This window comes from Sarcophilus harrisii, chromosome 3, assembly GCF_902635505.1.
Source record: "Sarcophilus harrisii chromosome 3, mSarHar1.11, whole genome shotgun sequence".
Taxonomy (NCBI): Eukaryota; Metazoa; Chordata; class Mammalia; order Dasyuromorphia; family Dasyuridae; genus Sarcophilus; species Sarcophilus harrisii.
The window spans coordinates 401,581,203-401,597,584 of NC_045428.1; the positions used below are offsets into that span (position 1 = coordinate 401,581,203).

Here is a 16,382-nt window from a genome sequence, read left to right on the forward strand (position 1 = left end):
CTATGTTGTTATATGGCCAAACTCATTCTTACTTGAAGATTGGGGTTTTTTTATCCTAGGCCCTGAAAGGATTTTTAATTACTTAACAAAAAATTACACAATTTGGTGAAGCAGGCCCTATGTAAAAGAAGTAGGTTAGTCTCATTAATTTATGGAGCAACACTTTCTGAGCAAGCACTACAAAAGCACTGTATAATATTTCTGTTATATAACAGAATAGATTATATTGCATCTATGTTATAAATACAATTGAGCCACTGTATTTTAAGTTACTCCAATAAATATAGAACTTCTTGATTTTTTTTAAAACTTGAATTGGGTTTGGAATTAATATAGAATATAAAACCTCAAAGTACTTTTCAATATATATACTAACTTATGGAATTTTTTGTTTCTATGTCCCCATGACTTCCTTTCCCTTACTCCCCCCATCTACAATAATTTTTTGAATTATAATATTCATTTTATATTTTAATTGGGAAATTTTCCCAATCAGGGGTTATAGTTACGTTGGGGACGGGGGGAAGAGAGACATTTGTTTATTATTATTATTAGTTTTTGGTTTTCTTTTTTATTATTTTATTTCTAAAGGGAACACTTAAAATTGCCTTTATTTTCTCTTCTTCAGGAAACCTTTTTCTTTTATTTGGGTAGAGATTTTTCCTAAGGAGCTTATTTTATATAGTTATCAAAAAAATTAATGACTCATAGTCCATATCAAATTTTAGACATTGCTGTCTAATATTATATAATATGGCTTCTAAGAGATGATAATTGAAGAAGAAAAAATAATCATACCAATAAAGGTTCAGACTCAACATGTGGATATGTACACATTATGCATATTATTATTGTAATGCCTCTTCTTAGGAATCTCAAGTATATGAGTGTCTATTAGACCATTGCAGCAAGCAGGTTAGGGAGACAATTATGCTTTATGTGCCTTATCAGCTCAATGAATGTAGTTCCAAATCAGTTGTTCCCCAACCATAAGCATTGCTGCCCTTACTAAGCCTCTAGAAACCTGACAACTTTTTTATATTTTATTTTAGGTTGATCTCCTATCAAGAGTTTTTGGCATTTGAATCTGTTTTGTGTGCCCCAGATGCTATGTTCGTAGTAGCTTTCCAATTGTTTGACAAGAGTGGAAGTGGAGAGGTGACATTTGGTAAGGATATTTCAAGACCAAAAAAAAAAGAAAAGAAAAGAAAGGAAAGGAAAGAGAGAAAGAGAAGAAGAGGAAGAGGGAGGGGGAGAGAGAGAGAGAGAGAAAGAGAGAAAGAAAAAGAGAGGGAAAATATCTCTTAAGAACTAGGTGATGAGGTTGGTCCAGTCTTAATGTCTAACATTCAACAGTAGATATAGATTGCTGTGATTTAGGACCTTAGTCATTAAGTACAGTGCTAATTTCCTAAAAGGATTTATACAGATAAAATAGAAAATCTGTTTTCTTTTCTTCAAAGTATTAGACTGTTGCAAAAGATTAAGGAATCCAAGAATGTAATTACTTCAGCTCATTGAATCACTGACACTTTCACATTCCTAAACTACATGCTACAAAATTTTCTTGTTCTGGGCCAGCCTGGGCAAAATTCTTTATGAAATAGAGCATGAACTGCATGGAGTAATCCTCTCCATTCTTTAAGGGATTTCTGATTAAGAAGTTCAGGAGTTTTCTGTAGCATCACTAGAGAATTGTTACCTTAGTATTTGGAAAGAGAAGGATTGAGTATAGAGTAAGGGAGTGAGTTTAAGTCTAATTAGGTCTCTGCATACCCCAATTTTAGTTTTTTGTCTTAAAAGTAAGACAAAAAAATTGTTATTCTGTGTTGTATACAGAAATTGATTTTTAATTCCCTTAGTAGAGGTACATGGTTTCTCAGTATGCAAGCTAGAATAAAGACTTGTAACAATGTTTCAGCATTTGAAAGATTTTAATATCTGTATAGTTACAAAGACTGGCATATGTACAGTATAAAGAGTAGCTTTTTTTTTCTTCTAATGGACTGTGAAGTATGGTACCTTAGTGGTTTCATGCAACAGAATAAAACTATTCAATAAAGATAAATGTATTTATTTCCTTGAATTTGTAGCCCCTCATTTGTCATGTCTTTGGCATCATTTTCTAAAATGATAATGAGGCCATTCCTGAGCCACATATGCAAAATATTCATTTTGGTACTTTGTCAATTAAAAAAAAATCAATTCACTTTCCTCATGCAAAGCACAAAGTTAAATTGGTTCTGGAGATTTACTATCAGCATAAGAATGGTGAGAAAACAGATAACTTCAGAGATTACCACTGAGACTGTTTGATGAGTCTATAATTATACATTTTGCCTTTTCCCTAAATGTTCTTTCTCTTAAGCCAGTTGGATTTTATGTAAATCAAAGATGTTTCCTGATAAATAAATATAGAAATATTAAAATCAATAATCTGAGAACATTCCATGCTCTTAGAAACACAGTTTTTTTCTTTTTCTTTGTAGCAGTCTCTGACCTGTCTCATGAAAAATATTAAATTGCTTTAGGAACACTTTTTTCCTCCTGCAGTTTGTAAAAAGCACAAATAAAAAAGCCTCTGTCCACTGTCCATTCAGCCTTAAACTTGCACGCATTAATAATGTTGCATTTTCTTCTTCTCCTCTGTAAGTGTCACATAAAATCATGTGTTCCAGCAAGCCTGGAACAATAGTGCCTCAAAAGTAGTGGGAATAATACTTGAGAATTAGCGAGTTGAGCCTCTCTGTAAAGCATTTGCCTCATGTTTAGGTATTAGAATTCCTGACAACCTGTGAAAAGTTGTCTTCGTTCCCTCTTTCCATCTTGCCATTGTGGTTCTTTGTTTCTTTTGCCTCCCATCTTATTGTTTCAACCTTCCATTTGAAAAACAAAGCACTTGAGTCCATTGATCCCAGCAGGCTCTTAACACAGGTCCAAGAAATTGCCATAGCTCAAATGATTAGATTTATAACTAGTGGAGGAAAAAGCTGAGCAGTTTCTTGATGCCAATTTAGTTTCGCAAATATTTATTGAGGGGTTACTAATTGTGAGGCACCATTTTAGGGGCTTGTAATTTATGACTGCAATTCTAGCATCTTCCCACAAAGTCCTTATTTTAAAATTTAATACATCCCCCAAACTATAATATGGCACAGTATGCCTAGCTATTCTTTTCTGTGCTTCTAATTTTAACAGAGTAAGATTTAAAGGTAAGGATTAAAATTAAATTGAATCCAAATGTAGTATCTATACCTCCTGGTAGAGAGAGAAAGCACTTAACATTTTGGCTTACTTAGTGCCTACTGTTACCTCTATGGCATCTTAATTCCCTCTTCATTTTTAAGTTTTATAATTGTGGAATGGGAGGTTCCTAGGGAATACAAAATGTGGATAGTAGTATCTTTCTATATTATGACTCTGGTTTGAATACAGTTATTTGATCTTACTGGCCAATATTTGATATCTTTGAGTAATACCATTTCCTAGGTTCATTTAGTGTTTCCCTGCTTTATACTACATAAAACAATACATCTTTGATGGTTTTTAAGTTCATAAAAACCTCAGCTTAAAAACTTAATAAATGAAGTATAAGAGAGCATTTTTAATTTGATACCTTGATGCAATATCAATCTTAGCACAAATTCAAAGTTTAATATTGCAAATTGTGAAAGATACACAGATATTTTCATTGAGGTGGTAACAAGCTTTCTGAGAGCTAATGATTTCCTATAATGTTCAGTATTACACAGTTAATATACAATAGAATAATTTAGATTGCTAGTTCTCAAAGTGTGATCTTTGTATTCTCACAGGTCCCAGAGACTTTTTCAGGAGTTTGTGAAGCCAAAACTATTTTAATAATATTAAGTCATTTTAATTTCTAATATGTTAGACATTAATAGACATAACCTGCATAAAAGCTTTTTAGGAAGGAGGGTTGTCCTCAATGATTTTTTAACTGAGTCCAAAACATTTGAGAACTCCTGATCTAAATATTTGTTGGTACTTGGTGATAATGAGATTTTTCAGCTACATTTCACATTTATTTTATTGAAGTAAGACAATGGGTAGACAGTTATTAAACACCTATTATGTGCTAGTTACTGTGGTAAATGCTAAGGATACAAAGAAAGGAGGTAAAAGATAGTATTGTGCTTATCTATCATGCAAATGTTTATATTTAAGGAAATTCTAAACCCAGCTAATTTCTACTACAATTCACACAGTCAGTTTTATAGATTGGCACTTGCTTATATATCTTATTTCTCTCTCTCTCCTCTCTCTCATCTCTCTCTCTCTATTTATAGGAGAGATAGAAGGTATAACTCAGGAATTGAGAGGGAGAAGGGAGAGTGGAATAGAATAGGAGAAACTCTTTGGTCCTTGGTATCTTACCTTGATAAGGATTGCATTACATAAATGTATTTGAGCAATTGATTTTTCATCTATATGTATTCTTTAAAAAATAAGATTTACCTTCATGCATTTAGCTAATTATTGTATATGTAAGACACATGTACTTTGGCTGGTATACAAATAAATAGTTGTATGTATATATATGTATATATGTTACATAGAGATGATTAAACTGTACTAGCTTCTTATAGCCTTTGTTCTCATTTGATTTATCCTGCTTTTGAGCCAAATTTTTGAATTATTATGAGAAAAATGCACAACACAATCCCTACTTTTTCACTGCCCATTTGTTGGGGTCTAACTCTGTATAGTACTTAGAGGGGTATACTTGTATTGCTAGAGGTGCTCACCTTTGGGGGAGAGGCCTTACAAAGAAGGCCTTTGTCAGAAATAGTCAGAAATAGACTATTTTCTAGAGTAGCATAAGACTTCATAGGTTTCTTAAGTGTGAATGTGATGTGTGAATGTGCTCATGACTTTATTGTTTCTCCTTGATATGTTCCTTCAGCAAAACTTTTAACATTGTAAGCTGTGGATAACTGCTTGATGGCTTTTATAACTTCTGTCCTTCTAATAGCCTGAGCGCTTGCCCACTGAGTTTGCTAGGAATGCATGACAGTTTCTTGTAGTGTAACTCATATCAAAACTATCTACTTCTGCTCAATAGAATTTATTGACATGCCATGGCTTAGCACTTATACTATATGGTGCAATAGTGATCAATAATGGATTTAGCCAAAATGTGTATTGCCTCAACAGTAAAGCATTCATAACTGAAATCCTACCTATTTACTAATAAGATGAATGCAAGACATTTTGAAAGTACTACATTCCCTCTATACATTCTCATCTACAGAAAATATTTCAATTACCAAGAGGTAGGGATTTTATGCAGGAAATTTTTGGAGAATTTTAGTTATTTGAAAATATCTTTTTTTGAGAGAAAAGATCTCTTTTGAAGAAAACATCCTCTCCCCTGAAAGTAGTGCTCTCTAGAAAGAGGGGTTCCACTTGGTTGATCATGTTGTAGTTTTAAGGTATAATAGTTTAAAATACAATTTTGAGTTTTCTTTTTCACTTCTGCCTGGTTAGAAAATTTTGCCTTTTTTTTCCCATTGGGAAGACCTGAGTAAGACAGATTAGGCAGGTAGTTAGTATATCAATTGTTTCCATAAAGGGCCTGATAGGATGCAACATACTGTCTTATAACACAGCAGTTAAACCTCTATTGAGTAAAAAACAGAAATTCTTACCTGGAAGAATATATAGTTCTGAGAGGAATTAAGTACACTTAATAAATGTGAGGAAAGGCATATGATGGAATATCTTTTGAAGCACCAGCTGAGCTTACCTCTGACACCATTCAAGGAGATTTATAGAATTTCTTCTTGGTGGCCTTCAGCCATTCCTGAGTGGGTCAAATATAATCCTCAAAGCTTGGTTTTGTCATAGCTTGAAATCTGAGACAAAGGGGAAATTTGGTACTGTTTTTTTTTTTTTCTAATGGTGTTTTATGATAAAACACATGTATTTGTTGAAGCATCTGGTTTCTACAGTGACAGATGCTGTTTAAATGAAGTATCATATATTATTCCAGAGGCGAAATGGCACATAGATTGGTTAGCATTCAGAATGCTTTGCTGTCATTGACAAATCCTCACATCATTTTCTCCTTAAGGTAGGTAATGGGCAATGTCTCTTCTTCTTCCCTCACCCATGGAGACACAGAAGGTTATAGTAATCTGTTAGCTGAACTCAGGTATCTGATTCCCCAGGCTAATGCTGTCTTTTTGCCTATATAAATTATAGATTTTTTTTCCCCTTAGCCTCTTTTTCCTCAACCACTAAATTCCTGAAAAATCTAGGTTCCATAAGTCTCACCATTTTTTTTCTAGTTGTATCTAAGATATTCAATATATTCTTATATCTATGGAAGTTCTCAAAAGGCCTTTTTAAAATGCTCAAGGTGGAATTCAGCTACTCAAATATATACATATATACACAAGTGTATGTGTGTGTGTGTATATATATATATATATATATATTTTTTTTTTTTTTTTCTGAAAAAAACCCAAAACTGTTTGGCCTTCAGCCTATAATTTGGAAGCCGTGGCTCCTGGGCTGGAATTCTTGAAATAAGTATGACCTTGGACATCTCGTTCTTTGGGCTGATGGTAGGTGGGTTGTGTCACAGGGCTGATGGCTTGTATACCTACAGGAGGAGTTCTCTGGCCACAGCGTTGGTACAGCAGCTCCTTCCAGGCTCATTCATGGAGCAGGCATGGTGGCAGTCTTGGAGAAGAGTGCCAGCCCCGGTCAGAGGTAATTTTGTACTGCAGAAAGATGAACAAGATTAGTAAGAAGCTCCTGTAGCAAAAAGGGGTGGGCTGAGGGTGGATGATATGGGGAATAGCAGCTTGGGCTGATGGGGAAATTGGAAACCACCATTAAAACACATTTACATCATACATGCTATAATATACTTTATCATATAATCAAATTTTGCATTAGTCATATGTGACTAACACAGCTCAAATCACTAATGCTCTGCCTGTGGAAATTTTTTCCAAAACAGTTTTTCCTAGCCTCTACCCCCTTTCCCCTCCTGCCAAATCAATGTGCTGCCTCTTATACCATCAGAGAGAGCATTATTCTGTCTCACTATTGTATTTGAATTAATTGTCCAAATCAAAGGAAATTGTAAATAGTATTTCTTAAGCCAAATTCTGCAGGAAGTAAAAGCTTTGTTTATTGATAGTTTTGTGTTAGAAAGTTTAGCATTTCTCTTTCCTGCTTATTTATGTTGATTCCTGATCCTATTAATAGTCAGTTTATTATTAAACAAACAAACAAAAACCAGCCCACTACTTCAGCCCATAGCCTTAATGACTTAATCATGGGATGTTGATCATCATATCACTTATATTCAGAACAGAAGTATAGCCACTTAAAAAAGCGCTATAGGTAGCAACTCTTGTTTGCCCCTGGAAAACAGGATTCTCTTGGAAAATCTTGCTGTGCTCTTTTAGTTAGTTGCATTTGGGTGTATTTGAGATTATTGGTGTTCCCTTTCATGTCACACAGGACCTAATAAAACTGGATAAGATAAGAAGAAAGCCAGCTGCTTGAGATAATGCATCACAGGAGTGTAATCCAGTCAAGAAAAGAAAGGGGGGAGAGAAACACACACAAGAGAGCTGCCTCCTGTGAATTACTCCCCAATTCTGGAGCCTTTGTATGGTTTTTATAAGAGGATCCTGGTAATGGTTAAGTGATGAATAAGAGTTGGACTTTTGAGTCACCAATCAGATAAATGATTCACAAGCCACTAATTAATTCTGTAGTATAGCTTAATTCATCTTATATATTAGGGAAATCTGTAGTAGGGAAAAATCAGTTAGAAAAAATGGAAAATTGCTAAAGTAGGTAAAACTCAAGTAGGTAAAAAATTGTCAGTCAGCCCCCACAACAATAATTGAATACCATAAGTAGATCAAAGACAACAATTTAAAAGATTTTTGAGATAGTTGACAGAGCATATTCAACTCTGATGAGCATAGTAAAACCTTATATGGATCACTTAAATCTCTAAGTTGCTTTTGGAGAAGTAGAAAATAGCCAAACAAAATCCATGACAAATAATGATCCTATATCTGGAAACACATAACTGAGACCTCTATAAAGTTGAAAGCCTTTGCCTAGGTTATCAAATGCATTACTTTATAATACAATTGATATATTCTATTTCAAAGATATTTTAAGAATTTGCTAACAATAGCTGAAGGGTTTATTAAAAAAAAAATATTTCTAATTACCTAGCCCTTTCTAATTAGCTTCCTCCTGCCAACAATTTTAAAATCTCCATTGAAGTTGAAATTCTTATAAATTTTATCTTTTGAAGAGGAGAATAAATCAAATTTGTTTTATTGGACTATTTGAATTTCTTGAATTGATAGCTTTCTGTATCCATGACTACAATTATTACTCTTTAATATCTAGTTTCTCCTTTGAGAGTTTGAAATATTGTAGTTTTATATAAAAAAGAGAATGCTTTATTCCACAGTTCAATGAAAATTAAATATAGGTAGCAAATACACACTTTTAAAACCAGTAACTGAGGTTAATGGAAATTGCTTCTTTAAATATTCCCCCTTCAAATTCTTTGGCTATAATTCATCTTAATATTTTGTTGTGTAATTATTTAAGAGCAGTCCTTTTTTGTTCCCCATCAATTCCTTTATGTTCTTTACTCCAGAACATTTGTTTTCAAGCATCAAAATGAATTAATCATGAGAATGGAACTAACTCATTTGGAAATTCCACTGGCCCTAATAGCTTTTGTTTTGGTCTACTAAAATATTTCTAAAATTATCTCATGGTTTGCAAGAGGTTTGTAAATTTTATTTTACTTAATTAGTTGTGTTTTGACATGCTTTGAAGTAGAAATTTAATAGATTTCTAGATTTAACGACAGTCTTTTTATGTTAGAGACCAGGGTTCTAAGTTACTCTTGGCTATAGATTTTGCTTTTGGAGAGCGCAATTCTATTCATGATCAACAGAATGAAAATCCATGTGATAATATTTTAGAAATCAAAATCTTGCTAACTATCAAGGCAAGAAATGACTGTTGCATTCCATAAGATAAAGAGAGAGAAAAAAAAATCCTATCTCCCCTGTAATTCTTCAAATCTTGATAATTTCTGTAACTTAGTTCAAGACTGGTTATATTAAGTCAATACCAAGAAGATTTCCAATTCAGCATTCTACTAGTAACTTTTCTGCTTTAATTAGGAAAGAGGAGGTATTCAAGGTATACATTGAAGGCAGTCTGTTCAACCATTAAAAACCTGAAGATCATCTTAGTCAAGTCAGCAGAGGTTATTGGGGGGAGTCGGAAACAGTACAAGTTGGCTGAGGAAATAAAATAGGTCTGTATTTGATGATTCTTTACTACAATAGGTAGTTATTGGTGGTACCAGCCTTTCACAATAAAACTGAATTAAATTTGGAAATAATTTTGGTTCTTAAAATGTCAGTAAAACAGGCTTTCTGCTTTTTAAGCCTTGTTAATGATTGCTTTTTGGGGGGCATTAGTTTCTAAATTTGGATACCCCGTCTATTCTCATTAAAGTATCTGTCAATTGTGAATTGACTTTTATTACAAATGTTGAACTGTGTAAGAAAGTTAATGACATTTTTTAGTGCATGAAGACAGGCCATCAGAGTAGACTTAAGGATTTTCGTTGTACAGTACACAGCTTGACTGGTTCCTGTCTAAGAGTAACTGTTCTGTGTTTAGTCCTTCTTTTTTAAAAGTGAATCACTAATTTCACTTATCTTAAAACATTTTAATAATTGAGACTAATAATCATGGCTTTTTATGGGAGTTTTGAAGCTTTGTGTCAAGGCCATTTTTTTTTTTTGACAATATCAGAAGCTTTTAATAAGGTGCTTGCTGCTGAGCTAATGATATGCTTTTGGTGGCATTCCTTATACCTATCTTCAATAGATATATTCAGGCTAGTGTGAATGTAATAATCAAGCCTCAATCAAACCATACTTAGTATGACAAATATTGCATTATACTGTAATTTAGGTATTCATGCCTCTGATAAAGGGCTTAATTCGACTCCTTGAGGAATGGGGAAAACACTATTGATTTTATACCTGAATGCAAAGTAGCAGCCATTTACTGTGCAAGATATAAATCTCTTCCTAATTAAAATTAAATCAAGAGAAATTAAGAATCTTGTGGCCTTACATGTAATAGTACACAATCTTAAGTATAAAATTATATTCTGTAGCAATTGTGTTCCTGTGCATGTTTCTGAGAGGATAAAAATAAGTTTGCAGTTGATCTTAATAGAAGCGGATGATATTGACTTTTAAAACTTCTCTTGATTTTTTTCTGTAGGAACATTATGGTGGATTTCATTGTTTATCCTCAATGTAATTGACTGTTTTTTTCCCTCCCAAGAAAATGTCAAAGAAATTTTTGGACAGACAATTATTCATCATCATATACCCTTTAACTGGGACTGTGAATTTATTCGCCTGCATTTTGGTCATAATAGAAAGAAACATCTTACTTACTCAGAATTTACTCAGTTCCTCCAGGTAAGCTATTTCTTTTTATAAGTAAAGTCAATAGAATATTTCTTATGCTAAGCTAAGATCATTCCAACTCTAACTTTCATAATATAATAAAAAAATGCATATTCAAGCACAGTTTTTAGATTTTGCTTTTGTTTTATTTTTTAGTAAATGATTGATTCTTCTACTCTTTCCTTTTCTTGTTCTCACTTTCCCAACCATTATATCATCTGTAGATCCAACTGGTTTATTTTCCTCCTTTTTCTCTCAAATTTGAGAATGTGCTTTTTGAACAGTGTTTTTTAATCGAAAAGATCAAAACTCCAAGTGTTATTTCTACATGTCTGCTACTATTGTTAAAAAATCAAATGAGGGACACTGTAATATAATGGCTAGAGACTAAGAATTGGAGTCAGAAGACTCAGTTTAAAGTCCTGGCTCAGATACTTACTAGGTGTGTGACCATGGATAAGTTAATTAGCTTATTTGGCCCAGCTTCTGCTGTGTAAAGTGGAGATAATCATACTTGCTCAACTTGCCTTATATTGAGGAAAGCACTTTGTAAACTTTAAACAGCCATGTAAATAATGTTATTAATAATATTAACGTGAGTAACTATCAGTGAAAATACTTTTAAAAAATGAAGACACTAAATTTACCTTCTGATTCTATGACATCAGGGCAGTTCTCTTTGATGATTTCTTGAAAAATAATGTCTAGGCTCTTTTTTTCATTATGATTTTCAGGAAGTCCAATAACCTTAAATTGTCTCTTCTAAATCTATTTTCCAGGTCAGTTGTTTCCCCAAGTAGGTACTCTACATTTTCTTCTATTTTTTTTTTTTTTTTGGTTTTGCTTGATTGATTCTTTTTTTTTTATTTGATTGATTCTTAATATCTCATTGAGTCATTCATTTCCATTTGTTCAGTTCTGATTTTTGGTGAGTTATTTTCTTCATTTACTCTTTTTAGTTCTTTTTGTATTTGTCCAACTGAATTTTTAAATGAGTTGTTTTGTTCTGTGGATTTTTTTCCCATTTCACAAATTCTGTTTTTCAGGAAGTTCTTTTATTTTTCCATTTTGTAAATTCTGTTTTTTAAGGAGTTATATGCTTCCATCTTCCTAAGTCTATTTTGCAATGAATTTTCTTCAGATAATTTCTGTGTTTTCCAAACCCTCTTGTAAAATTCTCATTTTCTTTCCCCATTTTTTTCTGGCTCTCTTTTAAGATCTTTCATAATTTCTTCTAGGAGAGCCTTATATGGTGGGGATCAGGTTATATCACCTTTTGGGGTTTTATCTGGAGACAATCTACTTTTAGTCTCTAGGGTTTGAAATTTGTTCTTCTCTTTCAACATAAAAACTATTTATGGTCAGAGTTCTTTTTGCTTTTTTACTCATTTAAAAAACACAGTTGAGATCTGCTTTTAGGGCAAGGGAGGTTGTCTAACCTTCTTCTACAAGTGGCAGCAGCAACAGCAGTAATTGACTTCAGATGATGGGTAGGCATGGCTAGGTCTCATGGAATTCTGGCGTTTCGGGGGTTCACTATTTACCTTTTATGTTTGTGTTGGATGTTTTACAACTTCTCTGTTGATTTACTGGTGAGTAGCCAACACTGCTGTAGATTCCTCCCCATAGATTCTCCAGTGGAGGAGCCCCCACTGCCCAGGGTCTGTGCTGCCTGCCCTCTGAGTCTGTGCTGCCTGCACTCTGAGTCTGTGCTTGGCCTGATTGTGCTTGGCATATTTCCCTCCATGCCCAATTGAAATAGAGCTTTTCTGGTGATCTTTGAAGTTATCTTCTGCTGATAATTTGTTGCACTCCTAATATTCGTGGATTCTGCCAATCCAGAATTAATTCAGAGGCTGGATATGCTAATTAGTCTGAGGGTCATGGGAGAAGGTCAGAAAGAACCATGTGTCCTCTCCACCATCTTGGCTCCAGTCCTTTTTCTATCAAAGACAGTAAATTTTAAAAAAGATATTTGTCTATATGTGTGGGGAGAGAGGGCATAATATTGTTCTATTCTCTTATTGATCTTGATTTCTCCAAGGATAAAGTCTTTGTTGTCTATTGTTATTTATTTCCTTTAGTGAACAATTATGAATGTTTGAAACTATCTTTGCATGTATTTTGAAAAATAAAAAGGTATTTTTATTTTTAAAATAGAAAAATTATGTTTTGGGTAGCTGGCGGTTTTTTGTTTTGTTTGCTTTTTGTTTTTTTCCCAACTAATCTATTCTAAATATTCTTGATCTCTTAGGCCAGAGGTGTCAACACGAGACCCTCAACACTTTGGAGTGCAGCCTGAACTAGATTAAAATGTAATTTTTAAATAGTTAAAAAATAAATAAAATACTAGAGAACACAGATAATTTTTTTTATTATTATTATAGCTTTTTATTTGCAAGATATATGCATGGGCAATTTTTCAGCATTGACCCTTGCAAAACCTTCTGTTCCAACTTTTCCCCTCTTTCCCCCTACTCCCTCCCCCAGATGGCAGGTAGACCAATACATGTTAAATACTTAAACTATAAAACACAGATAATATATATAGTTTTCTAAATTAATATATGGCCCATACGGATCCTTACATATGGTTTAGTGGTCTTCATGAATATTTAAGTTTGATACCATTGTCTCAAACCATGATATTGGCAATTATTACTTTAGAAATGACAGATGCAATTAGATGGTACAATATATAGAATGCCAGGCCTAAAGTGAGAAAGACTCATCTTAATTCAAATCTGGCCTCAGGCACTTACTAACAGTATGATCTTGGACACTTACTTAACCCTACTTGCCTCAGTTTTCTCATTTCTAAAAAAAGCTGGAGAAGGAAATGGAAAAGCAATAGAGTGTATCTGCCAAGAAAATCCAAATGGAGTCGTTAAGAGTCAGACATGAATGAAAAATGACTGAACAACAGCTAAGGCATGACATAGTCATTGATTCTTTTTTTTTCTTATAAGTTTTAACCCTTTGACCATCTATTATATTTTTGAGCTTATGGAGTCCCTGAGAACAGACCTGTAGCATCTTTTCATTTTGCTTCTAAGGTGACCGAGAATAGCTTCTATAATTCTGATGCTACCACAAAACTAAAAGAATACTGATTACTAGATTGCCATGGCATAAGCTGTGTGACTGTAGTGAATTCCCTTAATTTCTCTGAGGTTCTTTGTTGCTGCTACCAGTGCTCTTGCTAAAGCATAAACATTTGTGAAAACCTGGAAAGGTGTTGAAATTGATTAATTTAGCAAGGAATCTGGAGGAGGAAGAAGGCATATGATGTCACAGTCGGTAAGTAAGCTAATTGATCTGTGAGACAGGAAGGCAGCTGCTGTTGTCAATAATCCTGACAAGAGCACTATCCCCTCTTGCCCCTCTGACATTGTTGCCTTTAGCTAACTAATAAAAGAAGAGCTATCTCAGCTTCTGAGCTAATGTTTCTAAGTTGGCCCTTGTACCGCAGAAATGACCGTGTTGACATCAGGAAGCCAAATGAAATCTTTGTAGTAAGATTTGTAGTAAGAAAATAAACATGTGGGAAGTCTGGTACCTGTATAATATTATTGATATATTGTGTTCCTACTTAGCTGTGTTTGTCCTTGGGGAGACTCATCTATTGGAGGTCTTGAGGTATAATAGATAGTAAAAGGATTGGGCTATGAGAGCTGTGACCTTGGAAGCACTTTCTCTTGGATGTACCTGTGTAAGAGGTTGGGATACTGGCAGTAAAAGGTTGTGGATCTTGATAAAACACTAAGGCCAAACCTCATCCCAGATAAGCATCTTCGTGTGCTCTTTCACCATCGTTACCACCATCACCACTTGGTACCATCAAAAGCTGCCTATAACAGAAATTCTATTTTCTCTTATGCTTTTAATTTCCTTTTCTCCACCTGTAATCACCATTACTCGGAACTCCTAGTACTGATTTCAGTGTTAGTAGTAGGTCTGTCTTCTCTCTTTCCAATCTGTTTCCTCAACAAAGGAGGTAGGTAAGCCCCTTAGAGTCTGTTTCCATTTGTTCAAACCTCTCCCTTTTCTCCTTCTTGCAGATTTGAAAGTGGAGCATTTTTCTTTTGTGAGATTAAGTTTTGAGAATAAGTTTGTATTATACTGTAATCCTGATGATTCTTATCTTGTCACTAATGTAATCCTACCACTCATTCCCCACTCTCTCCACTCTGCTGCCAACTTGATAGCTTTAATTGAAGAAATGGATCTGAACATTTTTGACCATTTAAAAACTTTTTAATATGATGTTTAATAAATTTACTTACCTCCTAAGTCTTTGACATACTTGCCACTGACTGTCTTATGAAGTCTTAAAGCATAGATAGTGAGAATTGAGATGGGGGTGGAAAGAAGAGTAAAAAAGGAGAGAAAAAGATAGAGTAGAAGGTATACATGACTAGAAATTATGAAGTGCCACTCATACCCTCCTTATGTGATAGGTATATATTTATTCTCGGTATTTCAAAGGTTTTACCTTTATTTGGAGAAAAGGAGATGAAAAATCTCTTATCACTTCTTTCTGAGTTTTCCAAAATGTTCTCATAGCAAATATTTTATAGAATGTGTTATGTTGATGATTTTTATTGGTATTGTTTTTTTTAATATAACTGCTCCATTAAATCTAGTTAAGCCAGATTAATTGATAAAAAGCATCCATGTCTAAAGGTGTGTGTAATATTTTAAACCTGTGGTCTTCCACCTTTTAATGATATGTCTGTTTCATTGCTCTGCTCTGAAATCAAGATTATTCATTTCAATTCATCTGAGTTCAGCTGCCTTTTAGTGTTATTCTAGTTACATAATTGTAGTCATTGTATATATTTTTCCCTTGCTTCACAGAAAACATTTTCTTTCAACCATCCAATTGGACCAAGTGCCGACTAAGACTCCTTCATTTTCTAGAGGCTTTTGGGGGGGAAAATGACTGGAGTAGAGTGGGGGAAGTGAAGACTGCAAATGCATGCAGGTGGTTTATTCCATACTGTCATCTGCAATGAGTCCATATGGCTTATTGTTTGGGTTTTCAGTTTCCTGTACTAAATGCTGTTTTGCAGATGACAAGCAAATCCAAACATGCCTTGATGTTGAATTTTTTTTTCTCAATCTTTACAAATAGATCAGATTTTTTTTTTTTTTTAAAAGGAATGTCTGGGGACAAATATCAGTATTCTAAACTATCATTCCTAATTTCGTGCCTTGAGTAGCAAGGAAGATGGCAACTTTTGGGAGTAACAGAAAGAAAATGAAAAATAAGTTGGTAATAAGAGTGAGATTTGTGAAGATCTACTTTTAGTACCACTCTTCATTCAGTATTGGTGGTGGTTGTTATTGTTAAGAATAGTGATAATAGCATATATTCACTTGTTAACTCTAAGGTTTGCAAAAGACTTTTCAATAATATTAGTCTTGTATTTATAGAGAAATTATGAATGAAAAATACGATGTTTTTCCTTTATTTAGTGCAGTGCATTCAATTTAGATATTGGCCTTTATTTCAATGTATCTGCATGAAAACAATACCAATTTACACTAGTATTCTATTGCCCTATTTTCTATGAATCATACTGTAAGTTGACAAGGGAGGAATCACCTAAATTATGTTTTGCAGGATACCCAGAGCATTATTAGTGATCAGATCTTTATTTGTAATACCACTGATTTGTTATAAAGTTTAACATTAGAAAAGTTCAGAACAAATTGCTGGTTATTATACTATTTATTGATTATGACTCAGGCAAAAACATTACAGCTAAATATGGGCGATGAAATTTTAAAGACAGTTTTCAAGTCTGAAGTTCTAAAGATTAAAGTTGTTGGCTTTTCTCATTGGGTTCA

At 33.6% G+C, this 16,382-nt stretch overlaps 1 protein-coding gene across 2 annotated transcripts in view; it reads left to right on the top strand.

Annotated features, from left to right (window-relative positions):
- The window catches only part of SLC25A12 (solute carrier family 25 member 12), a 114,174-nt gene that overhangs the window by 26,682 nt on the left and 71,110 nt on the right, over positions 1-16,382 (top strand). The window contains exons 1-3 of one of the 2 annotated variants that reach the window (XM_012544819.3): positions 1,080-1,168; positions 6,638-6,741; positions 10,399-10,538. In XM_012544819.3, coding sequence (XP_012400273.1) covers positions 6,690-6,741; positions 10,399-10,538 — 192 coding nt within the window. In that variant the 5' untranslated portion in view covers positions 1,080-1,168; positions 6,638-6,689. Of the gene's footprint in view, positions 1-1,052; positions 1,169-6,637; positions 6,742-10,398; positions 10,539-16,382 lie in introns of those variants that run through there. The other variant, XM_012544818.3, reaches the window with a different exon arrangement.